This window comes from Pelecanus crispus, chromosome 3, assembly GCF_030463565.1.
Source record: "Pelecanus crispus isolate bPelCri1 chromosome 3, bPelCri1.pri, whole genome shotgun sequence".
In the NCBI taxonomy this organism is placed as follows: domain Eukaryota; kingdom Metazoa; phylum Chordata; class Aves; order Pelecaniformes; family Pelecanidae; genus Pelecanus; species Pelecanus crispus.
This window is the reverse complement of record NC_134645.1, coordinates 90,409,926-90,437,275: the sequence shown is the minus strand read 5'-3', so window position 1 is coordinate 90,437,275 and position 27,350 is coordinate 90,409,926. Positions and strand designations below refer to the sequence as shown.

The 27,350-nt window shown below is 39.6% G+C and overlaps 1 protein-coding gene across 4 annotated transcripts in view; it reads right to left on the bottom strand.

The window, feature by feature from the left end:
• Positions 1–26,200, bottom strand: part of MDN1 (midasin AAA ATPase 1) — a 109,904-nt gene extending 83,704 nt beyond the window's left edge. For 3 of the 4 annotated variants that reach the window (XM_075706639.1, XM_075706640.1, XM_075706641.1), the window contains exons 1-16: positions 20,187–20,265; positions 19,344–19,568; positions 17,671–17,778; positions 17,399–17,591; positions 15,179–15,391; positions 13,750–13,881; positions 12,152–12,255; positions 10,340–10,454; positions 8,349–8,542; positions 6,591–6,672; positions 5,796–5,891; positions 4,600–4,712; positions 3,899–4,047; positions 3,738–3,798; positions 2,991–3,202; positions 1,526–1,629 (exon numbers count right to left, since the gene is read on the bottom strand). In XM_075706639.1, coding sequence (XP_075562754.1) covers positions 1,526–1,629; positions 2,991–3,202; positions 3,738–3,798; positions 3,899–4,047; positions 4,600–4,712; positions 5,796–5,891; positions 6,591–6,672; positions 8,349–8,542; positions 10,340–10,454; positions 12,152–12,255; positions 13,750–13,881; positions 15,179–15,391; positions 17,399–17,591; positions 17,671–17,778; positions 19,344–19,568; positions 20,187–20,224 — 2,139 coding nt within the window. In that variant the 5' untranslated portion in view covers positions 20,225–20,265. Of the gene's footprint in view, positions 1–1,525; positions 1,630–2,990; positions 3,203–3,737; positions 3,799–3,898; positions 4,048–4,599; positions 4,713–5,795; positions 5,892–6,590; positions 6,673–8,348; positions 8,543–10,339; positions 10,455–12,151; positions 12,256–13,749; positions 13,882–15,178; positions 15,392–17,398; positions 17,592–17,670; positions 17,779–19,343; positions 19,569–20,186; positions 20,414–26,101 lie in introns of those variants that run through there. The other variant, XM_075706638.1, reaches the window with a different exon arrangement.
• Between the last annotated feature and the right edge of the window lie 1,150 nt (positions 26,201–27,350).

Genomic DNA, 27,350 nt, shown 5'->3' with positions numbered 1-27,350 from the left:
TTGGCTCATATATAACAGAATTAAGCTCTCACATTTGTGCAATGCTGCCTGTCAGTGATATCCATCACTGTGGTGCATAAACTTCAGACACCACTATGAGAATAAAGACAGTTTATCTAAAGAAATCCAAAGACACAAGCAATAATATGTTCCTCAGGGAACTATAACTTCTTAATTAAAATTATACTGAGGTCAAAGGTTCTCCAACTGTTTATATAGTAATTTTTTAGAAAGAGGACTGCTCAACATTTTATGCACTTTACATAAAATTTGAGAGCATATAGTCAGACTAACAGGATGACAAGGAACAAACATGCATAAACTATCATAGTTTCCCCTAATCACACTTGATGTCATTAGAGTATTATACCATGGGTTTGAAACATTTCAAAAAGTCACTTCTAGATAAACAGCACCGATTCTTAGTATTAAATCCTTCACAGGAATTCCTAAGCAGGAGCATGTCCTACTGGAGACTAGTCAACATGTTTTTTATAATCTCATACACTTGAAAAGATGATATGACATACTGCTGATAGTCATTTATCATACCAGTCCTAATTCCTATTATACAGCAATGAATTAATGTGTTACCACAAAACATTCTCTGACCCCACCCCTCATCTAACCACCACCTCCTTTAAGTAGCTGTTGTGGTTTAGCCCCAGCCAGCAACTAAGCACTACGCAGCTGCTCGCTCACTCCCCCTACCCCAATGGGATGGGGGAGAGAATGGGAGAAGTAAGAGTGAGAAACACTCCTGGGTTGAGATAAGAACAGTTTAATAACTGAAATAAAGTAAAATAGTAATGATGATAATAACAATATAATAATCATAGAATCACAGAATGCTTTTGGGTTGGAAGGGACCTTGAGAGATCATCTAGCCCAACCCCCCCCTGCAGTGAGCAGGGATTGAACCCGTGACCTTGGCGTTATTAGCACCACACTCTAACCAACTGAGCTAACCCGGCTGGTCAATAATGATAATAATAATAATAATAACAATAAACAAAGCAAGTGATGCACAATGCAATTGCTTACCACCCACCGACCGATACCCAGATAGCTTCCAAGCAGCGATCACTGCTCCCTGGCCAACCCCCCCCAATTTATATACTGAGCATGACGTCATATGGTATGGAATAGCCCTTTGGTCAGTTTGGATCAACTGTTCTGGCTGTGCCCCCTCCCAGTTTCTCGTGTACCTGGCAGAGCATGGGAAGCTGAAAAGTCCTTGACTAGCATAAGCAGTACTCAGCAACAACTAAAAACATCAGCATGTTATCAACATTCTTCTCCTACTAAATCTGAAACACAGCACTATGCCTGCTACTAGGAAGAAAATTAACTCTATCCCTGCCGAAACCAGGACAGTAGCACACTTCATTCCACAGTTATCATGGAACAAGTTTTACTTCACAGCAAGATTCTTGCCAGGAAGTTATTTATATAATACTAATTGCAAAGTCTTTTAATGCTCCTCCTTTTTCTTCCCAGCATCAAAATGTAAATCTCTAAATACCTCAACAAATGCAAAGAGAAGAGCATTTTCCGTCATCTTCATCTGTTGATGAGCGTGATTCAGTTTAAGACCAAATGCCTCCCACTTTTCCTTCAGCAGTGAGCCTGTAAGCAAAACAAATTTAAGCTTGTACCATCAGAACAATAGCACAAAACATGTTTAACAACAGTATTTTAATCAAGTTGTTTCAAGCACAGATACAAGAGTAAGCTTGGCTAAGCAACGAAAACATTCAAGTTCTACAGATGACATCTCATGAATTTATAAAAAAAAAATTTGCTAATTTTTTTTTTAATTTAGCTGAACACTATTGACATATGGGTACAGATAATTTGCTATTCATTCCAGTATGTCCTAGCTTAGTAACAAATACTTATGCTGGCAATTCACTTGGTTCCAATATGACTGTTACCACTCTCCAATTCCCAGAGACAGAGAGGGGCATGTCAGAAAAATAAAACCAAATTTACAAACCTTATGACAGAACAGATTAAAAATGAACACTTCAGTATCAGTAAAAGCAGTGTTGCTTATCAGTTACGACATTATTTACTATTGCACTTATTTCAGTTAAAGTCACAGCATGAGGTATATACAGCATCATAATGACTTAAGTTGCTAGCTTTGCAAGTTACAGACTTCAGCTTGTCTTTATTTTAGGATTGTCAATACTTGCAACAAGTGGTCTTTAAAAACTCATCTTTTTTCACATTTGTGGGTATTTATTTTAATATCTGCATATTCAGAAGAACTAGTTAAGAGAGAAGGGGAGACAAGGTTCATAATTAAGTTTACTCAGCCCATACTGAGTGAAAGCTGCCACTTCACTTGTCCATCAGATCTAGAACCAGAAACCACTCCATGCAAGGCAAAGTATGAATACTGCCTCTGTCCCAACTGGGTTGTGAAGTATGAAACAAGAAAAACTGTTATTTGGAGGCAAAACCACAATGAAACAACATAAAGAACTAGGCAAGTCAGCATCACTGGCAGTGAAACCAAAGTCATCAGCAAGCTCTTAGCAAGCTTAGAAAGTCATTAGTACCTTAAGAGAGCTATTACTTTGGGTTTGGGTTTTTTTTTTCCCCCTGTTGTTTTGTTTTGCTTTGTTTCTAAAATAGGATATATTTGTGAGACCTAATGAGGTTCCAGGACTGAAAAAAAGTATGAATGCATTCATATGGAAGACTGCCACAGGGAAAACTAGGATTGTTCACCAACACAGTAAACAAGTAAGTGCTGAGTGGAGATCAGATATCAAGGGCACCATATGTCAGACAAATCAACCTTCACTCTGTCAGACATAGCCAGAGATCGCATTTTTCAAAACCAGAAGAAAGTAATAGAGGGATGAAAGGAACAAAAAAACCCCAAAAATCAACAAACAAAAATTTCACCACTATTTATCTACTCTCTGCAATGGTTCACCGCTAATGATGTGTGTTTGATCAGTCTGCATTCTCACCAGATGCATTTTCTTTTGCTTCCTTACTAACAGCAGATTTATGAATATGCTGCATTAGTTTTAGAAGATCATGCCAACGTTTCTGCCTGTAGCAGGTCTGAATGTGTCCCAAGAATGTCTGATTTTTCTTTCTAGAAAATGTCTGAGAGAAGAGTTCTTCAAAAGACTCTCGCAGAGGTAGCCAGATCAGCTTGTTATCCACAGGCTTGTAACTGAAGAGAATCAAAAGAGTAGTTACTTATTTGTGACACATGAACAGGAACCAGCATCTGTGAACTAGCAAAACCAGTTACTAAAACAACAACACTGTGCATGAAGGAACCCTGGTTTCCATAGTTTTTCTACTCAACTAAAAAGTAAAGTAAAATTGCACATATTTAAATGCACCTTGAGGCAATTTTATAAAGATAGGACCACTCTGACAAGTAAAATATTTTTACTACTACCAACCAGTATGTCCAGTGAATATTATATCATATTTATACTGAACAGCTTGGCCATTTTTAAAGAGACATTTGGTTGTGCTTTTAAATGACTTCATCACGTACAGATATGCACACAATTCATTGAAACTGCCTCTGTTCTTCAGCAAGGACAACAAGGTTTCTGCATGCAAACACGTTTCTTAAGATATTTATTCTACTATGAAACAGATATGTGTCTAAAAACAATTATTTGACAACACAACTATACTTGCATTAGAAGCTTGTTCTGATACTGCTGATTTGTTATGCAGGACAGACTCACCCCCCTAATAGATCTGCCGTGTCACTTTGTTGGTTCATGTTGATAACCCTCAAATGGTGTCCTTGAAACAGAAATAGAAAGCACCATGAACTTGTAGGGGTTTTTTGTTTGTTGTTTTTTAAAATCATCTTCATATAAGTTAGTCTTCACACTTTATTTACCTGTAATATAAGCAAGGTACTGAACAGTTGAGGTTTTGCCAGTTCCTGTTTCGCCAACCAAAAGCACAGGCTCTCCTTTGACAACACAAACTGCAAGCTGTTCAATCAATACTGCAGATGGCCGTGTGGCAGCAAAGGTTTGTTTTACTCTGAAAAAACAAGGGAAGCAACTCAAAACCAAGATTTATCAAGGAATTCATTTAAATTTTACTTTAATTGTTTTTTTAGATGAGTGGTTGAATTTAGGATTTTTTTTTTTTTAATTAAAAATCTAGGTTTGGAAAAAATGTTCCAAGATACCTTTGTAATGTACTTATTTTTCTCAAGATACAACCTAGAAGTTCAGGGTTTCCAAAGAACTTCTTGGCCAGTGGAGTTAGTGCCACATACTACAAAAATCTCCCTTTACAAAGATAAATTCATCAAAATCTTATTATACAGCTGTGGATCCACACTGCTTTGAAGAAACTTAGTTCAAAAGAAGCTGAAAAATCTCGATGCTTTGGCTGCCAGAAGTATGATACAGACAGCATTAAAGATACACAAGGTAAAACTCAGATCACAAGACAAAGAACTCATCACATTCCTTTCATTAGAATGAGAATATACAATTTGCATTTTTTTTTAATCCTGTGACTTCCAACCTATTCTATTCCACCATCAAATATTTCAATTCACATGAAAACTACAAGATATTCTACCTTTGTACAGTGAGAGTCTGGGTTTGTTTCTTCACGAGATGCACTCTTCCAACAGAGACTTCTTGTTCCCGTATTAGAATTTCTGGTTTATAGAGTTCACAAAAGAACTCTACCTATGAAGAAAGCAACAACATTTCCAATACTAGTGTTGCCTACAACATCACACTAAGAACACCCATGCTATGCTACCAGTGTTACTTTGCAGCAAGCTAATTTTTCATGACAGTATTTTATAATTTGCAGGTTTTACATACTCATCACCTAAAATACTGAAGGACCTCAGAAGCGTTATTGCCTCTACAGCCAACGTCTTTCCATTTAACAACTTGGCAATATTTCTACTTCATCTACTTCCACGGCAGTTCAACTACATAAACTTGAGCCTGGACACAGTTATCCTAACTCATAATAAACAACCTCCCCTCAAAAAAACCTTGGTGAATACCTCTGTGTAAACAAGGATATTCTGCCATTGGCAGAGAATAATACATTTCTGTATTGAAATAATGCAAAGGAAGAAGGAGAAACAGAAAAATCAGTAGAAGTTTCAGGGATCCATCTGTCCACCCACCTGGCAAGTTTTTCCATCTTAAAGTAACAAAGGAGGGAATTTTCTTCGCAATCAAACCTCTATAGTCAGAAATAGCTGACAAAGTAATGATTTTGTCTAACTCAGCCATTTATATAACACACAATTAATATATGGAGAGTTACTAGCCTCTAGAGAGGTACTTGATTATGGAATAAAGATTACAGAACAAGTAGTAAGGAAGATTATGTTTCTCTCTGATCTCTTCATTTACGTGATTAAATTTCACTGTAACCACCAAAGAAAAAACACATTCTTTACTACTCTGTGCATCTAGCAGTATCATGTGCTTAGGCAACTGTGCTGTTCCAGCTGTGTGATCCTTCTTTTACATGATGAGGCCATTTGCAATCTGCTCTGAAACAGGGTCACTGGAACTTTCAGAGGGAAAAAAAAACCCCACCAAAACCCCACAACACAGCTGAAAGTAAAACAGGACAAAAATGTAGATCCCGGCATAGTACAGAGAGCAAAAAAAGTGTTTGGGACAGAGAGATGGGCATAATTTTTAAGAAAAATAGCAGAACACATTTAAATTTATCACTAGAAAAGTTGCAAGTTATAGAATATTACCAATAAACATCATGTTAATTATAGCCTAACATACCTTTTTCTTGGAAATGTTTAGTTTACTACCAATAACTTTTGCCATTTTCTGTCTGCTCCCTTGGTTGGACAGCATAGCTGTGAAACAGTCCAGTGCCTGCCAAGGGGAAAACAAACCAACTTCTTCAATACAAATTTTGTATGATATGATCTGACAAGCACCAATTTACATCAGCCTGAATCCAGTCCAGCCATGGTAAATAAAATTATTTCATTGTCCACAGATCAAGTCAAACAATTGAGTTCAAAAGGTTGTAATAAGAACTTCTAAAATCTGTAGTATAGTGGGTATCTACTGAAGGTAAAAACTTTTCAGTGCCCAGTCACAGAAGCTATTTTCAGATGAATGGATCAAAATGCAGAAGGAAGTAACACTGTAAGATCTCGCATCTTAAAACTACCTCTGACTGATACACACTCAAAAAATTCCAAACTTGGAAGGTAAATTATGCATAGGGAAGAAGCCTCATATCACAAGAAAAAGAAAAGATCTTAAAAACTTTTGCTCTCAGTCATGTGCAATCCCAGCTCACATCAGTTAAAATTATGTTGCAGCATGCTGCTTGTATGACAGTACTAAGTCTGGACTGGCTTTCAGCACATTACTACAAACAATTTTCCTAGTACTAAGGAAAGCCTCTGATAGATGGATCACAAACATTCCAACTACAGTCCAATTGCTTCAGATAAAACTAAATGTAAATTCTCATCTCACATTCCCAAATAGTGTATTTTAAGGTTTGTGAGACAATGCTAAAATTTGGGTAAGTGATTTCTGGATCAAGTCTTACCGCACCTCCTGAAAAATATTCACTGCCATGGCTGAAGAATTACTGTCGAAGTTGTAAGCAATCCTGCTGCACCAATTCAGTAAGTCTCTAAAAAGAAAAATTAGAATATTTGGTACAATCAAGCCAAAACGCACAGCACCTTCTTTCGTGTTCAGCTTAGGTCACTATGTCATCTTCTGGTAATTGCACATTTAGTTGTTGTGCAAGCTGTACACGGGAAGACACATATAAATAGGATGCTAATTCTAAAGAGTAGCTGAGCACATAAAGACCAACAGTGTTGCTCTCAGATACGTTGCTTAGAAATAGGTAATTGTCGTGGTTTAGCCCCAGCCAGCAACTAAGCCCCACGCAGCCGCTCGCTCACTCCCCCTACCCCGATGGGATGGGGGAGAGAATCGGAGGAGTAAGAGTGAGAAACACTCCTGGGTTGAGATAAGAACAGTTTAATAATTGAAATAAAGCAAAATAGTAATGATAATAGTAACAGTATAATAATGATAATAATAATAATGATACACAAAGCAAGTGATGCACAATGCAATTGCTCACCACCCACCGACCGATACCCAGACAGTTCCCGAGCAGCGATCGCTGCTCCCCGGCCACCCCCCCCCAGTTTATATACTGAGCATGACGTCATATGGTATGGAATAGCCCTTTGGTCAGTTTGGATCAACTCTTCTGGCTGTGCCCCCTCCCAGTTTCTTGTGCGCCTGGCAGAGCATGGGAAGCTGAAAAAGTCCTTGACTAGCATAAGCAGTACTCAGCAACAACTAAAAACATCAGCATGTTATCAACATTCTTCTCCTACTAAATCCAAAACACAGCACTATGCCTGCTGCTAGGAAGAAAATTAACTCTATCCCAGCCGAAACCAGGACAGTAATACATACTCTATTAAACCATAAAGTAATTATAAAATCAAAAAAATGAAAAGCAGCAAGCCTTTTATCCAGAAAGGTATAAAAAAACCCCTATTTTTTCAAGATACTGCTTCCTTATCAACAACAAAATCTTCTGAATGGTAAGAAAAGGAACACATCTAATTCTAGAAAAACAACTGCTGTTTTAAAATTAGCGGCATTCTTGTGCTTCACAAAAACATTAGGTACTACCCACACCTAGTATTTACTGACTAATTCACAAAGCAGTATTGGTTACAGAAATTCAACATGAGTAGAATTGACATTTGGTATGAGAGGCAGAAATAATTGAACATCAAACTGCATTTCATCATAAAAATTCTGGAATTAATAGTACACTACAGATCTGGTTATTTTCAGTCATCTGTAAGTTAGAACACTGAGTATCTAATACGAGATTATCTAGAAAAGCAAATATACACAATTGCCGAGAACACTATCTACTAGTTATTGTGAGAACATTATACAGTACATTTCAGTCAACAGTTCTTAACTAGAACTGATATTTTATGTTAAAATGGATTGAGAGGTAATCCATATGGCTTGATACCAACTCAGCACCACATATGACAAAACCTACGGTTTTTCCTCACAAAAAAAAGTATATCAAATAAAAAGTCCTAAATAATTCAGATTAAGGGGGGTTTTTTTAAGATAAATTAATCATTATTTTAAAATTAAAAATGGATTTTTTCAGTTTTTATGAAATTCCAGTTCAATTATTCAAACTTTTATCACTGTTTTTTAAAAATTAAGAAAAATAACAAAGATAAAATCTTCTGTCTCTGCAGCTAGCTGACTAAATTTCCTTCTAATAAACATATAAGAAAACACAACCTTAGAGATAGTTCTCGTCCTTCCAGATTTGGTTTCTTATTTTCTGATCTGGATTCCGATGAGTCTTCTGATATGTGCCTGGAGCCAGAAGCACTGTTTTCGGATGCCTGATACTTGTCTCCCGTAAGGTGAATGTAAATGTCTAGCAAGTGATCAGTTACAAGAGCAAGGTTGGGGTATCTCTTTTGAAGAACCTGAAAAAAGGGGGGAAAAACACACCCAAACAGGAAAAAAAAATCTTTAGCATTGGAAGGAAACCACTAGCCCCCCAAATTTTAATAGGATACACTTCAATAGATATTCAAGCTAGCAAGCTACACAAAACCGCTCTCGTGGAATCTCTCATCTGAAGAAAGTAGAAGTCATTGTGACTTGTATCATAACCGATTTGGATGCCAGAAGTGAATTTTGCCAACTCAACTCTATTCCAATTTATTTAATACATTTGCACAAATACCAAGAGGAAGAGCAAAAGGTACATTTAACCCCATCTGAACTCAAATCATGAACGTATAACTACAACTGATAAAAGAAGGACAGGAGTAAGAATTTTTGTTAATGACTGCATTTTTTTGAGCATTCAAGTTGTCTAATCACTGTGCTGACAAAGACACATTAAGGGGCTAATTTTTCTTCTGTAATTTCCTTTCAGCTCAGTTCTCTCCACTAAAGCTTGCCAACCAAAATTATTGCTTCCCAAAATAAACTTTTCACAGATACAGGCCAGGAACACTGGTCCTACCCTGCCAAACTGACTTTTAAGATTAACCAGAAGAATATGCGTCTATTTTCAAGGCAAGAAAGTGGGTGTTTTCTAACACTATCTCTTCTTCTACTACTAGAGAACCTTACACAGTGTTTGATTTAATATTCTTGTGACTTGAGCTACAAAGTTACAAAAAAGAACAGAAAGAACCTAGTGGTAAGTGACACATTTAGCACTAAAGCCTCCTTTTTTCTTAAGGTTTTGACAGCCAAGTTTTACTTGAATATTGGTGCTTTCTGGAGGTCATCTTTGACATCAGTTTGGCCAGAGAGCCCTTTCTAATACTGCAGCTGTGAGCTTCCTAGAATTCCTGCCCAGATGAATCTATTCGTAGTAGAAGCAGCTACAGCACACAAGCATGCGTATCTCCAGCAAACTGTCTGCAGAGGCCTCCCAGTGCATCTACTTGCTTCCCCCGCAACAAAATCTGCAAGTCTGAAATAAGTGCTGTTCTTGCCCCATTCCTAACAATTAGCTGACAAATGACAAAATGGAAAAACACGCAGATATTTACAGTCACCCATAACTGGCTGCTGAACGAGTTCCAAGGAGTGAATGAATCCTACCGAAAAACTATCTTCTTCATCCTAGAAAATTCAGAACTTTCTCCTCAACTCTTCCACTAGAGACTATTCACCCTCTTTTCCCCTTAGGCAAGGCTCTTTTAAAATCAGAACCTATTCTGAGCTCTGTATCACAAGGAGAATCTCTAGAGAACTCTACATTCATTTAGGTCCCAGGCTCCTTTAATTTTTTGAAGGACTACATGAAGGAAACATTCCCTAAAGAGACTAACAAAAAATATCAACAGAAACATTAATTTGTCATTGATAACTGACCAACTACTTTTAATCTCAAAGCTTAGATTTGACCTTACTCTAATCCCAAGTTGGTTCCTCTCCCCCCCCCCCCCCCCCCTTTTCTCCCTGTTTTTAAATCTGTGGGCTACAAAATGGCAAAGTAATTTGGAATTTGATTCTTAGACCCACTCAAAGCGGAACTGTATTTGCCAAGGCAAGTCCCAGGAATCTTTGTCCAATTCACTTCAAATTTTCCTGACAAACTGTCCATTTACTTCAAATCCAGCAGCACAGATCTGAAGTGATAAGGGTGTATTGTGGAACTTGGAGATAAAAATAAGGATCAAGTTTATTACTGAAAAACATTTATTACCCTTAATTGAAACAATTATTGACATGCCACAATAGAGCAACACACACCATACCTCCTTGAGCTCTCCTTTGGTCATGTTATCCAGATGTATTTTGGTCCAATATTTGTCCAAAAGAGCAGCATGGCTGCTTTGCTGTCTGTACCAACCTCCGCCACAACTGAATATCCTAAATCAAAACAACATGAAGGAACAGAGTATATTGTGTCTTGCTGAAGAAGTCAACATTTTCACTACATTCCTGTGCACCAAAGAACATGTTACATACTGCTGCTACAGCATAATGTGGATGCCTAGATCACCCACTGCTTGTCACTGTACTGTCACGTACCCTACCTTGCCTATCTCTGCTTTCCAAATTACTTGCTCTTTTATCACGTTTTTCCCCCCTGTAGTGCAAAATCTCCTTAGAGATACTTGCAGAAAGACAAATGACAATAAGTTAAGTCTATCAAAAACATATAGAATCCTTTGTAAAGAGAGGAGCCCGACAGAAGTGGCCTGGGAAATATCTTCCACAGATCCTAAAGGATTTGTGCTCTACTGCAGAGATGCAGGAAAAGCATCTCCAGTCCTTGACCCCTCCAGTCTTTCCTGATTTTTTTTCCTCATTCTTCAGGCTCACAGTCCTTTCCATCATATATTTTGTTCCCAACACCTTTTTTTTTTACTGCACATATAACTATGCACCCACTGTGGAAGTAGCCTTGCACATGCAAAGCATTAGATATTGGTTTTGTGGTTTGGTTTTTAGGGTTTTGTTTTGTTTTGGTTTTTTGTTGTGGGTTTTTTTTTTTTTTTTAGTAATATTCCATAGCTGGAAACTGTAACAGACTTACTGAATCTGCTCTAACTAGCCCAACAGAGACTATAATTTGCTGCTACACAAACTATTGACCAAGTATAGCAAAGAAGAAAATCTTGGGAGATGAGGCAACCAAAAAGAGAGTTGAATCAAAAAGATTCAATTCCAGAAAAAAATAGATCAGATAAGTCAAAGACTATGGAAGGAAGACAAACCAGGAAAATTTGTTAAACACTTTGAAGTAAACTTCAAAACATTTGAAAACCATGTAACCACTCCCCTTCTAGATATCTTAACCTTTATCTTTATACAATATTATATCTTAATATACAAGAAGACACTTTGATACCTGATGCATGAGCCATTACTACAGTGAAACCATGAGGGAGGGTACCCTAAATCTTCTGGTTAGAAAACTTACAAACCTCTATACTGACACAAGACTTTCAGAAATCAGATTTTTTGAATTTTTTTTCTTCTATTTTTTTTTATTATTCCCAAATAACTTTATCTTACTATAGATGCAGGGTTCAGTTAAAATTATTTATGAAACTCTTAAAAAATACCTTCCAGGGAACACATGTATACAACTGCTCAAGGAGAAGGTGAAATAAAAAACAAAACCCAGAAAACTAGACACATTCAGTAGTCAGACTACCAACTACCCCAAGATCAGCAAAACTAAGAAATATTTTACACAGGTGCTGTTAAAACTAGCAAGTCAAGACACCTTACAGATACCAATCATAAACCTTTTTCACACAGTAATTGCTGAGAGTGGTATTTTGTTTTAATGGGGGGTTGGTTTTGCAGGGTTTCCCCCCCAGCAAGTTTCATTCCTTCAGCCTTGTTGAAGTGACTCTTCTGTATAAAGACTGGATTCACCCAGTAGTAATATAAGGCTGCTCTAAAGTGAAAAAATTCCTTTCACAACTTCTATGGCTTCTAATGCTTGTGAATGGGAATTGCTAAAATACTCCTGACCAAATACCTTGCACTTGCTGTCTTTGACAAAAATAGGATATCCATGCCCTTAACCTCATTTAACTTTACAAGCCTACCTCCTGGTTGCAAAAAACTGGAATCCCGATGCTACTTTTAAACAGTCACCACGACCAGGAATTAGCAACTCTCTTTTTTCCAAAAGAGGAATCAGCACAGAGATCTGCAGGAGAGAAGAAAATTTATAAACCAATTTTTTTTGTGAAACTGTTACAGACAGCACACTCATCCATACTCATTTCACACTTGAGATGCTAAAGCACTTCCACCGAGCACCACTACATTGTCACCAACTGCTGTTCCTGCAGATTGCACTTCCAAGTGACACTAACAGGTATTGCAGAGTCCCTGGTAATTTTAATCAGCAGTGGAAGTCACAGGTATAATGTTTCCCTATCTTCTTTCTTCTGTATCCAGATTTAATGGTAAGAGAACGGAAATGCCAGTCTTTACGCTGCAAGTCTAAATCAAAACTATTTATTTTGAATTGGCAATTGAATTATTAGACACTTTCGTGTCAGAAGCCTTATTTTCTTTATCTGCTTGAACAAAGATGACCTGCATCTCAAAGATGTCACTCTCAAACATCAACATTATTCAGTGTATACCCTGCTACCCCCAAGAGAATTTGGTACCTATTTAAAGAATCTATCCTTCCATGCAGAAGTACAGCAATAATGGTGGAAGGAAAAAAGGGAGGTAGGAGCACAATGATCCCTCAGTGCAGAGGGAGGCAAACATGGAGACTTTGATATGGAGAAGGGAGACGGGATGCCCACAGGGAGGACCTGAAGAAAGGGAGATGAATGCAGGATACTACTCAAGGCATGGTTATGATGAGTGCAATGAGCCAAGTCCACTGAAGCAAATAAGTGCATGACCCTCTGGCAGTGAAAAACTGTCTAGTATATACAAATAGTATTTCTTGGCTTTCTTATAAATTCCTTATATTTCAGAAGCCTAGAACCCAATAAACAAGCTGTCAGGTTATTTAGTCACACAAAGGATGCTTTACAGAACATATATGAAAGAAAAGAACTGTCTGCAGAATGTCCAGCAGGCCTACACAGCAAAACATCTCTATGACATTGTTCTTGCAGAAGATATGCTTTCAGCCCCCATTACTTCAACAGGGAAGGATGACAGCCTAACTAGTCATTCTGGAGCTAAAACCAGGAAATCTATTAAAACCTATACTGCTTAATGTAACAACACATTTTCAATATCCAAGCCAGAGGTAAGAAATCTGTAAGGGGGGAAAAAAAAAAAACCAACCCAAACCAGAAAAAACCCACACAACGCTAAAAAAAACCCAACCAAACTTATTAACAGCATCACTCTAACACAATGATGATATTCTGTGGTGTTTGGGGCCACATTTGTTTTCAAACATTAAAACATGATTTAAAAGACACATAGCTCATCAGTGTCAATTCAAATCTTCAGACTGAAAGTTGGTAGTGGCACTGTCATGACTACTCTCAATGACAAAAACTAATGCGGTGTGCTAATACATGAACAAAGACAGACAGGTTAACTCTTTCTAACCCCTTTTAAAGGGGCAGCATTTTCAGAAGTCATGGTGATTAGACTCCAGAAATTGCTAGCATGGGCCTTAAAACCAGTACCTTACAGCAAATATGAACCTAATACATACCACATCCAGAGGAGCATAATCAATATCCTCCAGAAGTATCCAGTGACCTTTGGTAACAGCTTGTGTCAAGGTTCCAGGTTGCCACACAAACTCTCCTGGTACATCTGTACAACGGTACATACCAAGCAGCGTCTATGACGGAAACAATCAGTAAATTAGAGACCTGTTCGCTACATCCCTTAAAAACTCACAGGAAAAACTTACAAAAATGACCAAAGTTGGTATATAAGTAACATTTACTTAGACTCCACATTACTAAACAATCCATCGGGTAATCTGTGCCCAGCATTACACTCTTTTTTTAATTAAGAAAAAAAAGTTTCACCCCTCCACATCTATGATAACCTAACTGAAACATAGTAATTAAAATGAACCAGGTAATTGGAAGCAAATTTACAGAGCTGTGCCACTATAATTAACAAATAATCAACAGTATAACATACCAAACTGTCTTGGGTTGCACTGAACTCTATTTTACAGTTTTGAAAAGTCTGTGACTAACCTAGTAAGAGGAACTGTAAAGCAAGTTATTCAAAGATACAAAACCAGTCAAGCATTGCTTCTCCGTAAAGCTGTAACTTCTACATTTAAACATTCCTTAAATAAATAAGTTTATGGTTTCACTACTACTTTGTAGCTGTACTTTGAAATTTCTCACTTTTTCTTAATATAGTAGTCTTACTCACATATATGAAAAGATACTCTTGTAGAGAATAGTTGTGAGATGGTGAAATCAGCTGTTCTATGCAAGTAAAGGAGGTGCTTATGCATGCTAATAAAACCCTGCAGGTAGCACTTCTGCTGTATATACTAACCACTTTAGAAAACTAAATATAAATTGAGCCAAACAACATAAATCAATTCAAGCTCAAAAGTTACATATGCAAAACCAGAAGAACATGAAATTATCTTCACCTCTGGTTTTATCTCTACAGGTAGAGCTAGATCACTATTATGTAAGTGCAAGCACCCTCAACATCACTGGATCTTACTTCATCTCACTTTTACCACAAAAAAACCCCCAGAATCAGATTAAACTGACATTAGCTTACTTCAACTGAAATAAAAGTGTCCATACAGCCTTCGGCACCAGCTTGAGTCATTTTAGAATATTTTTTTTCTAATACAAATAATTTTTTAATTAAAAAAATCAGTAGGGCTCTTCCACATAGAAAAACCCCAATAAAACATAATTTGAATGAAACAGATACAGCACAATTACACACAGAATTTTAAACCTACTGAAATTTAACTGTGATTTTTCTTCACATTTGTTTATTCTCATCAATAGTAAGACCAATACTACAGAGTTGGGGGTTGTGGGGTCTTTGGGTAAAAAGTTAAACATTATCTTATTAGAAAATTAAGCCCATGCTTTCAGTAAAAATTATGTCTGATCATCCAACCATAAAACAACAACATCAGTTACCTTACTATCAGTTTGATCCCCAAGTTGGACTTTCAAAATATGAGGCGGCTTTGCTCTTCCTGTAACAGCTGCTAAATATTCAATTAAAGAAGTTTTGCCACATCCTATTGGTCCTTCTAGTAAAACGGGACTCTGATATGCTACAGCCATAGCAAGGTTTTGAAGATTTGTGAAGGCAGATTCAACCAAAACAAAATGGCTAGTATTATTTTCCTGTTTAAACATAAAATTTGAGTTACTACACTGAAATTGTTACTTTTTTTTTTTTTAAACAGGTTGTACAACACAGAACAATTAAGAAAGCGAGTCTGACAACTAGAAAATTTTGGCCTGCTGATCTGTCAACACATATCAAATAAAATAAAGGATTCTAAAGCAGTATTTAATGACAGATATTAAAATAGATTTCATCAAAAACCCATCACAGGTGAAACACTTAATAAAGTATACGTACAATTTGTTCCCAAAAGGAGTTCACACTAAGTTGTCAGTACAGGCACAGTAAAAATTCAATCATAACACATGCCAATCAAATACAATTTGCAATATAAGTGAATTAAGTCATCAGAATGGATCCAAATCACAGGACAAATCAAATAGCAGTTAGATTCAGATGATGGAAGTATGAATATTAACAGCTGCATTTATTTCTTTCTGCACACCCAAAGTACAAGATCATTAAATTCAGTGCATTAAAAAAAAAAAGTTAATTCAGTTAACATTTACTGCATTTGGAGTAAAATAAAAATGTAGTTTATTGAATGGTAATTAATCAGTGCTACAGATACCCTCCAAATATTTTGACTCTCCTACAGTCATTTATATATCAGTATATGGCACAAAAATTAGTGATTTCCTGCCAAAAGGTAGAGAGAAAAGAAATCAGAGTACATGCTGCACCGAAACAAGTGTCTTGTATTTAAGTTTGATCTTCTTTTCAGATACAGTTTCATGTACTTCTCTTCTAACAGTGCCAGTTTGAAAGAGTACCTGCTTTCCCTCACAGTTTGCTCCTACCTCTTCATCACACCTCCTCAGCCCTAACTGGAACCTCCCCAGCGTAACTGGAACTACACTGTATACCAGATCAGTGAAATACCTGTGGCTATTAAAAAATAAAAGCGTGCCTTTTGGGGAAGTTCTCTCCTCCCTCATAGACAAAGAGCATCCTTTCAGCAATCCAGTTTATAGGATGGCCTAGCTTCAGCACAGCTGCAGCAGCAATGACACTGGCCTAGGAGTAAGAATCTCTTTGAACAGCTCTGCAGTTTCCCCTGCTGCAATTAATTTTGAGCCACAGCCTCGATCCTATAAAAAAAGCTAGAATACAGCAAATTCAACTACAGAAGTTCAGGGATGGGGAAGAATTTGGAAGGAAATTCCTCTTTCCTTGCTTCTGTTACTCAAGAAATTCTGGACATTGGTAGTCTTCATTCATTTCTTTGTCCTTCATTTGTAGACCAGTGTCACAAAATTAAATAGAAACAATCAGCTAAGAGCTAAGACTGTACGTAAATGAGAAAAACAGTCAAGAATATTGGCTGCAGCTATAAAAAAGAACCTGAACAGTTCAAGATAAACAGCATCTCAAGAGGAAAAAGGTTAAATACTGCTTGCTCAAAAATGTTTATGCCTTCGATGGACTTCCTAAGACTATGAGGCACTACATTCTGCATTCACTCAAGTAGAGAAAGTGAGTTCTTGCTCACTTCCTCTCCCCTTTTTCTGCCTTCTAGAAGAGTAAGGAGCAGCTTCATTTTCTTTTAAGAGAAGAACTAAGAATATGTTTGGAGAAAGGCTGTTTATAAGATATGTGTATAGCACAAAGAACTACCTCATGCAAGTAAAAATAACCATGCCAGACCCTAGCTTTATTCAGCTATAGAATATCACCCTAACTTGGGCTGGAGATACTATGTAAGGCTGAATATTCTTTTCTAGTATGTTCATAAGAAACGCTACATAAAGATAAAGTGAACAGCACTATTATGTCTTCATTGCTTCATTCCACTGCAGAGTTTCTTTTCAGTGTCCGTATTATGCAACACTAGCTAACAGCACACATCAAGAAAGCTAAAGATACACGTATTACCCGCAGTATCTCAATACCATTTAAGCAGGAAACAAAGTCAGTTTGCTGCACTTAGGGATTCTTAAAAAACAAAACAAAAACCAAACCCCCACAAAAAAAGGGTACATACTTAACCCTGGGTTACATACCTGCTCTTCAGAAACAAGCTGTAGTCTAGGCAGCACAATACCACATACAGCTACTACATTTGCAGAGAGGTCGCCCGATACAATATGTCCTTGCGTATATTGCAGTTCTTTCTCCTTTTGCCAAAATGAGGAGTCTGGATTGGCCAAAACAAGGGCTTGTTCCACATTCTGCAGCTGAGATTCTTCTAGTAGCCTGTGAAATCCATGTTTATTAACTCAACTGAAAGCCATCAACAAAAACAAATAGCATTCAAGATTTTGAAAGTTCTTACTTCAGTCTGAAATGTATCAGCTCCTCAGGATTGAATATCTTCTTCAGGAAAGATAATTTATGCTCATCATTCATGCATGTAACCAGAGCAAGACAGTTTGAAGTATACCTAAAAATTATATTTAGAATAAAACATGTCAAAACATAGTCTTAAGAAATTTAGTTTGACAACTGTCGATTGCAAACCGAAATATCAAGTTTGGAAAAACATGCAGAAAACTTTCTTCATAGAAATTATTTTAGCACTATGCTTAACATTCTTTAAGATTAGAGAAATATCTCAGAACTGAGAAAAGCAATTCTATCACGGCATACTTTCATTCATACACCAACTAGCTAACCTTTCTCTGGATGATCAACAGAAATATAATAAAGCAGAGCACTTTCCCAAATAAATTAAGGCAAACATACAAGACAATGAAAATCAGGTTTTCTCTGCCTGATTTTTTCTTCTCCTCTTTCCATTTCCCTTTTAAAATTGTCTTCTATTTAATGCTATTTCTAAAATAACCCTAACACAATGAACTCAAGACTCAGTGCCAAAAGAAGCCAACAACTCCCAAGTCTTGACTTCATTACTGCATAAAGCTGTCTCGCAACAAAGGACAGCTTTAACAGAAATCATAAACCACTTTTCATTTATTATACCACTGTTTTTACCTTCCAAGAACAAAGCTTTCAATGAGCAGGGCAGGCAGGGACAAACAGACGGACAAAAAAAAAGGTTGCCAGAGGATTGGTTCAGGACAAAATTTAAAAGTCAGCTCATTCACTTACTTAAGATTATTAGCTGAACACCAGGTAACCAACTCCAGTCAATGAATCAGAAATTCTATTTCTTTTTCTAAGACGATCTAAGTGTATGTCATCCTGAAGAGCTTCATAAATGGCTGACAGATTTGACAACACTCTTGTCCCTGCCCTTCCTAAATTACACACCTTATTTTAAAATTATGTGTTACTAACGTAATCCTGAATTTATGTTTAAAAAAAGAAATGGAAGACTGTTAAAGACCTTTTCTTAAATAAATAAAAGGCACTATCAATCCTATTCCTCACATAAATAAGGTAGATCATGTGACTAGGTTGAAGCCCTGCAGGGCAGACACCTAACATGAAACGTCTGACCAAAACCACATGCAAAGTCTGCAACAAGGCCAATTAGGAAGTGTAGCTTAAATAAGCCAAGCTTTACAGTGACTCAGATGTCTATATACACGCAACAGAAAAAAACGCAACTCGTTAATAGCCTAGCAATGCAGAACAGCATAATATATCATCATAATGTAAGTTGGAGTGAGAGTAGATCCATCCCTACTTTTTTCTAGGATAACATGCTAGAATGCATGCAATACACCAACAGGCCTACAGTAGAGGTGAAGTGATAAATTCAGCATCTCCCATGAATCCAACTTGGGTAAACTGAAGTTATTTGAAAAGATTCTCCACACCATAGCTTCAAGCATGACTAAGGACTAGCCTAAGTTTCACTCTGTGATAGATCACTATAGCTTTCAAAAGATCAGGGAAGACGCACAGACACAGATACCATCAGTACAGATTTTTCTGGTATTATTTGAAGATTCTTTTCTACTTGCATGTGAACATTTTTAAATACAATTCAAGACACAGATACATCTTTTCAATGGAGAAGATCTGGGGGGTTTAACTTACCAACGGACTAAAGTGTCATGACTCCTTAGGAGTGGAATACACACACTCCAGTCCCATAATTCCCGGAAAACTGATTGCTCCTTTTGTAAGAATCTATAGGCTGCCTCCATGAGGTCCCGTAACTTCATTCGTCTGCGCCCATACCGGACTGTGTTTGCATCTGAGCTCTCCAAAAAAAGCCTCTGGAAAACTGGCGATGTATTTTTAAAATATCTTAAAGCAAATCTTTAGAAGAAAGAGAGAGAGAGAGAAAGAGATGTAACACAGACATCTAAGCCAGAGGAAAGGAAAACAGCCACTAATAAAAATGTCAGGACAGCGGCCCTGAGACAGTAATTGACGGTACACTGAGAACTAAGGCCTACATTTAACTTTGTCCAAACTTGGGAAAAACAACCACTTCAACAATCAGCTGACAACAGATACTTTACCTTATTAGAAATCATTAGTTAATTATCAAGGGGAAACAGTACTGCCTTTGATGAAATCTCTTCGATTGCCCTTGTTTACTGAAAAAGCAATACTGATTCCTACTTAGGTAACTTTGTATTCTACTAGCCTACAGGTCTAATCTTAAATGCAGAGATTTCGGTTGTGAGCAATTTTCATGCCAGCTGTTTTGCTTTTCTTTTGATCATTAAGATAAAAATCACATTAGATCCTACAATTTAAGTAAACTGTGTTTAAGACTCATGTTTTCTAAATCATCCTTTCAATTCAAAATACATTTGTTATTGTGGGAGACAATCCAAATTGTAACATCAGCTCTCATCACCAGTGAACACCGACAAGCATATACTCCCTAAGTTCAAACACTGCAAAAAGAGACATCACATTACTCACGGCAAAACATCAGGATGGTCAGCAACCAGCTTGCTCATTGCTACACACAGTCTTTCATGCCTGTCATGGTTGAGTTGGCCACCAGCTTTAATGGCTTCTGCATTTCTTTCCAACAAATCCAACAAGATCGGCCGAACTTGACGGCCAATCAATAGGGTACATTCTTTATCCAGTAATAACTGCGCTAAAGTATCGAGGATGCATTGACGATCCTGCTGAGTCCAAATCTAGAGGAATGGAAAGTAAGAACAGTTTAAATGCGAAATGATTTGGACTTTTAACCTCAGAACTATTCATGCAGGATTCATAGTGAATTTTACAGGAACAAATCTTTCAAAAAACAGAAGGGAGTCCAAAATTCCCAGTGGAGGTACTTACTTGACACAGCTCTCCATATTTAAAAAAAAACTGAGAAACAGAATGAGTGACATGCAGAATGACACACTAAATAGGAATCACAAAGAAGTCCCAAAATCCTAAATTATATTTTACAGCTGAAAGATAAAGTAATTTTAAATATTTTTTTAAAGAAAAAAAGTGGGAAAATGTTACAACAACTAATACATCTTTGTTAATAGAATTCCCACTGATCTCAACAGCTCAGTCTCAAGAGAGCCACAAAACATTTAAGAATTCAAGGTCTTAAAAGTTTGAGTTGCATCATGTTTACTCTCTCTTTTCAAAAATGAAGTATTCAATCATGACTACAGCCTTAATTCTATATTTCTGATAGTAACTATAGCAAGCAATGCTGCAGACAAGAAGCAGTGTGTATCTGCACGCTTTTTGAAGTTGAGATTTTTTTTTCCCTTACTTTTATATAAAAATGGTCCTTTAGTGCAAAACAAAATATTAGGCTTTAGAATAGATGGAAAACATGTTCACATCTGCTAGGAAAAAAAGAAAAAAAAACCACAAAAAAACCACACACCCCTCCTCACATCCCCCCAACCTTCCCAACTCTGTTACTGAAGAACCACAACCCATTTCTTGTGTCTTATGCTTAAATTTCTCTGGTCTTTGAGCTCATGTTATTATCCAAGCATCTCTCCACTTCTGTGATGTTTAGCATATAATGCAGTATAAGCAAATTTGATTTATGAAAAATCACAATTATGAATTTGCACCATAGCGGTTTTGCTCTTAACTTTGACGCTCCACTCTCCCCTCCCTTGCTGAGTGAACCCTTATCCTATCAAAACAATTTTATCTTTCTTAGCAAACAGTCGTAAATACAGCTGGCAAAGGCAGCTTTCCAAACAAAACAAGCACTTACTAAACTCCTACAGAAATATTCTGTGATTCAGGTAGTCTTTTGTTTTAGCAACATGTGCAGCCAATTTCTGCTTCTCCTGGACTTTTGTTACTCAGGTAGAACCTGCTCCTGGGTCTGCAGGTGCGGTGGTTTCATTGTTACAAGATAAATAGACTGCAGAGGTCCAACATGTTGCCTTTGAAAGGGTGACCTCCTAAGGTTATACCACAGTCGACATCATTCTAGAATACTTGTTCAAGTTCCTTAGGTCTCCCTCTGAATTTGAAAAGACATTCATTCCCTAATAGCATGTAAGAAATCAGAGAAACTGCAGTATATACACTATAAACATCAAAACCATCACGTTAATTGCAAGCAGTTTCTTACATGCTTTGTGTTTGTTTTTACAAACCATACTATAAGTTTATCTTCCTCTCATCTATGAGAGCAGCATCAAAAATTATTTTAAAAATGGAGCTTAAGGTCTCCATCCATCACAGAGCAAGCAAGACACTGTTCATTACAGGGGATCAGATTCTGAGTGGCAAAATGATTGACAAGCTGTTCAAAGGCAGCAGACTCAAAAGAACTGGAGACAAACTCCACTGTAAAAAATAAAAAGTACCTTCAGTTTCCAAATCAATTACATCTTTGGCTACCCAAACAAGGCACAACAGGGTGCTTAATTTATTAACCAGAGATTTCAATATCACATAAAAGGAACAGTTAACAATAAGATAGTAAACAAATAATGTGACTGACAGTAAAATTCTGTAGTTACATGACTACTGTACAACAAATCCATTCTATTAGCAATTTCACGAGAGCAAGCAGTTTTTTAATCACTGTGCGTAGTACCCTTAGGACACATAAAACTGTTCAAAAATCACAGTGGCAACATTCTCATTCTACAAAGAGACCGTCTGTTTGATTTCAGAATCTAAATTAAAAATGTTACGGAAAAGAAGAATACTGTCAGATGGGGTTTTTAACTAAAGGTGTCTGTGTGAAATACCCAACTTTCTCAAGCAGGAGCAAAGGACAGCTGATTAAAAGTGTTTAATTCCAGTGTTTAAATCTGGGGTAGTAAATCTGCACTCACAGCTTTAAGAAAGTATCACAAAAGACTGTCCCTTTTATTATTATTGTGTATTATTAATGAAAGACATTAAACAGAAGCACAGCTAGGATTGAGACCTGGAGTTAAAGATGATCCCAGATGCTCCTTTAGGAGCGTGCTGGACACCTCCTTCCCAGCTTGCACAGTACATTTACTCAGTGCTCACAAAGTACAAAAATCTTTATTAAGAACCGGCTTAATCCACAACCCAAGATTGCTAAGAAAAAGGATCACAGCAAGGAACAACTGGGCCCACGTGAAAGCAAATTTCTGATCGTGGCTCACAGGTGTTTGCACAGAATGTTACACCACACACAGATTTAACAATTGGATACTTCTGAAGGGTGGGAGGGCATAAGGGCCACACATGGGAAACCCTTCTTCCCCTCCAACACAGGAACACATGTTCTCGGCTCCGTTCCCTCACACGACAGCTCTACCGTTGTGTGACTGTGCAGCAATCAATTTGGCAAGATGACCAAATTAATTCTTCCAAAGTCTTCCTCTGTGTGGGAAAGTTGAACGGATTTTCCACATCAGCACACTCACTAGGTTCAGGATAAGAGAAGCAACAGAAAGGTGTGTCTTGGCCTTGGGAATAGGCAAAAAGAAAACAGAGTAGGACCACTCTTTTTGGTAGCTGTCCAGTTCAGTAAGACAAAGCAAAACATGAGCCTGCACTCTTCTTATAATAATGCACATGCTTCAAGAAGAAAATTTAAAAAGGCAGGAGGATACGCAGTCTCACAAGGAGAACAAGATAACCTCAACTACCTGCAGAACAAGCTAGAACTTCCTACACCACCTCCAGCAAGTCATATTTGATAGAGTTGGACAGACTGCTCCTTCAGGGATAGCAAGAATGTTCTCTTTGACTTTGTATCAGTGTATTTATTAACATACTGTCTCCCAAAAATCACAGCTCTTCAAAAACTAGAAGCAGAAGGAGATGAAAATACATTCCAGAATGGAAGCAAAAGTGCAACATACCTTCCCTTATTTATAATGCTACATGCTATAAAGCCTAATTAATCTTTCAATTAAAAAGCTGAAGTCACTTCTTAGGAAAAAAATAATCTGCCTTAGTTACCAGGATGTCAGGACATTTTTCTGACAGCCAATGAGTAGCTGGGTGAATTTGGGACAACTAGGTCACCTCTTTTTTCCTACATTTATTGAAAAAAAGGAATAAAGGCGCTTCTCAACATCAAATACAAAGACCGAAGGGCTATAAATAAGAGCCTGGAGTTATATTAAAACAATTTTCATTCCCATATATTAAAATGAAAGGCAAAGTGAAGGATGCCAAACTGAACACCAACAGAATAGGAGATACAGAAGAGATCTCCAGTTCACTTAAGATGGTTCTATCTTAGACTACATAGAGGAAATATTCAAAAGAGTCAGGTTTTTTTATTTATGTCTTTCTATATATGCACAGTGGCAGATGTGAAGGGGAGAAACAAATAAGGATTATTTTTGCACTAAAGTTCCATTTCTGCGAGCATTTTAACCTTCACATTAATGAACTTCTCTACTGAAATTACACCATCACAGGGAGCCAAAATACATGCATTTGCACAAAATCTGCATTTGGAATTCTACACAGGAAGGTGTTCCGATTCAAACAGACCTTTGGTAACACACAGAACCAAAAGCACATTCCAGCAGCTTGTAGAGCCCTACTGCTTATACAGTTTGCTTAAATTATCCAAGAAAATAGAAAGGCAGGAAACAAAGACTGTTTTAGAGAGCTTTTCATCCCAATTTCCTCATTAAGAACACAGAAATTTTCTGTACCTTTGCAGAGTTAGTGGTATACAAATACTCTACAGAAAAGGCTCTATTTCTGTTACATACTGAAGCACAGGGAACAAGATCTTCCATCACCACATAAATGGTGCCTTACTGTGAATCTCATAAGACTGTTCCTCACTTAGCAGTTGTGGGCAAGTTCCATTCCATTATGGAATACTGAAGAAAAAAGTCACCAGAAAGATATAGTGCAGCTGCAGAGCAAAGAGAGCTCTGGATTTCCAGAATGCATGCTTCCTAAGTTACATACAAAGCAACTGGTAGGAAATAAGGTATGATGACTGGAGCCAGTGGTTGTTTAGTGGCAAGATAAGCCTAACATACTCCTAGATCTGTAGCTTCCAAGCTTGGAAATAGCAATTCAGTTTTCAAAAGAACGTGTAATTTTTCATTAATGTGCTGTTCCAGGCTTTCTGCATGTAATCGGCCTTTAATAATTTCCACCGAGGCAAGGGTTTTAAACCTGAAGTATATCTCAAAACAGTCACCAGAAGGGAAAGGGCACAGTCTTTTTCCCAGTTTCAGATCTCGGTGACTCACTTCTGTTTCACTGCTCCATCTGTCTGCTACATCACCTATCCGCATCATCCCCATCTCCATTTCCCAGCTGTTTCTTTTTCTCTTCAGCACTGCTTCCCACCAATTAGCATCAACTCTCCAACACAGGAATATACATTCATGTCAATTTTACTTTGATCCTATGATTTGTAGCGATGGAAGAAAAAGCCATCTGTCTACCAACAGAGAACCTTGACGACCAGTATGAAAGCTTTCCCCAAACATAACTGAGACAGTAATTCCGACTGAAAGCCAATATTCTGAAAAAAGATTTAGACTTTTCATCTCAAAAAAAACCTGGGACATTTCCTAGACACTCAAACTATGGATTCTGAGCCCCAAAGTACGTACACAATAAGGGGCTTCGAAAGCTCTATCATGAAAAGTAGTAATAATATGACATCTGATGTGTTGATATCCTGCTATTACATGTCTTCAAGTATTTCAGAGACAGAAATGAGCTAGGCCTCAACTCTCCTAGAAGGCAGGTGTGCTTTTCAGAGTTAAGGTCGCCAAAGCACGGCACCAGTGAAAATATGAACACGTTTCCAGCATCGCTGCGATTAAAAAAAAAAGAAGCAAACGCTAGAAAATCCAGTCCTCTGTCTTTTTACCCTACATGGTGTTTTAAGGCAATTAAAGAAGACATGCAAATAGCATGAGGGTAACATGCTGCAGCTAAGGGACTAGATACTGCCTCGGTGCTTGCTAACAACGTGCCACCTCTCGCTATCATGCTTTCAGAGTCACCTTAAAGGACGGGGAAGATACCGAAGACTTTAACTGCGTGGCAAAATGCCTCCTGAGGAAGCGATATAGGAGGGGGACAGGAGAAGACCGACCTCACAGGGGTGCACTCGCACAACCCCGAAAGGCGCGGGGAGGGGAGGCAGCCGCAACAAGCGCCCACAGAAAGCGAGCGGAGAGGGGAGAGCGGCTCCGCCGGCCGCCCGGGGACGGGACGGGGGGGTGGGGGCGGCGCGGGCAGCAGACAAAGCTGCCGGGAGGAGATGGCGGCCCGGGGCGGGGGTGGGAAGGGGGTGGGGGTGGGGTGCGTGCAGCGCGGCCTGTCCCCTTCCCTCCCTGGCGGGCCATGGCGAGGCCCGGCCGGAGGGAGGAGAGGCGGGCGCCCGGGGGCTGCCGCCGAGCCCCGCGCCGCCCGCTCACCTGCTTCGCCAGGAACCTGCTCAGCTCCGCGCTGCTCTTCTCGTTCCTGCGCGCCACCAGCTGCAGCGGCTCGGCCAGGCGGAACCGCAGGTCCGCCATCCCCCGCCGCCGCCGCCGCCGGAGCGCGGGCAGCGCCTGAGGAGAGCGGCGGGAAGGGGCCGCGCGCCCAGCAGCGCGGGCCGGGCGGCACGTGGGGCGCGGGGCGCAGGCGGCAGCTCAGCAGCAGCTTCCGCTCCGCCGGGCGACGTCACCCGCCCGCGACGTCGCAGGCAAAAGGGAAGCGCAGCCGCGCCCCTCCGCCTCTCACGTGACGGCGCCCGGGCTAAACTACAGCTCCCAGCATGCACCGCTCCGCGCGGCGCACGGCCGCCCGCACCGGGGGCGCCCGCTGCATGCCGGGAGGTGTAGTTCCACCCCCTCCCCGCTGCCGCCGCCCCGCCCGCCGGGGATGGCTGCGCTCGGGAGCGGTGCCAGCCTCTGCCGCTCTCTCACAGCGCGGGCAGGGCCGCTTTTGCTGCGTCCTCGTCCTGCCCTGTTCCCCACTTCCCACGGAGTTAACTGCCACCGCCGCGACGGGCCTGGTCAAGGGCCGCAAGCCGCGGTGCTTGCCCCCAAGCCTCTCACATCTGGGTCGCGGTCTCAGTCAGGGAGTCCTGGCCGAGGGCGAGCGCGGGCGGTGACTAGCCCAAACAGGTGGTTCAGGCTCGGGAGGAAGAAGGCCGGCATTACGCTGGTATTTCCACGTCACCCTCCCCGACTCCCCTCGCCGGCCGCAGCCAGCTCACGAAGCCCGAGTGCGGATCTAAGGCACTAACGATGTTTCCAGAGGGGTTTGACGGCAGGCCCGCTGAGAGCAGGAGCCGGACTTAAACCTCGGGCTTCCCGGGAGAGCCGTCGGAGCCGCCTCACGCCCACCCCACGGCAGCCGCAGGGCTCGGCCCTCCGCGCCCAACTCGCACCAGGTGAGCCAGCGCGTCGCTCCCGCCGCTGTGCCGGTCAGCGCAGCCCAGGCAGCCTCCTGCAGCCGCCCCTCTCCAACCGCCACGGGCTTTACAAGGAGCGGGCCCGGCGGACGCAGCACCAGGCGGCGTGACCAGCGCGGTCACTTCTGCGCCGGAGCCCCTCCGCCCCCGCCGAGAGCCCCGGGAGCAGCGCGGCTTCCCGCGCTCGGGGCCGAGCGGAGGCGGCTGGGGCCGGGGTCGGGCCGGGCCGGGGGCGCGCACCCGGGGAGGGGCGTGGCTAAGGGGGC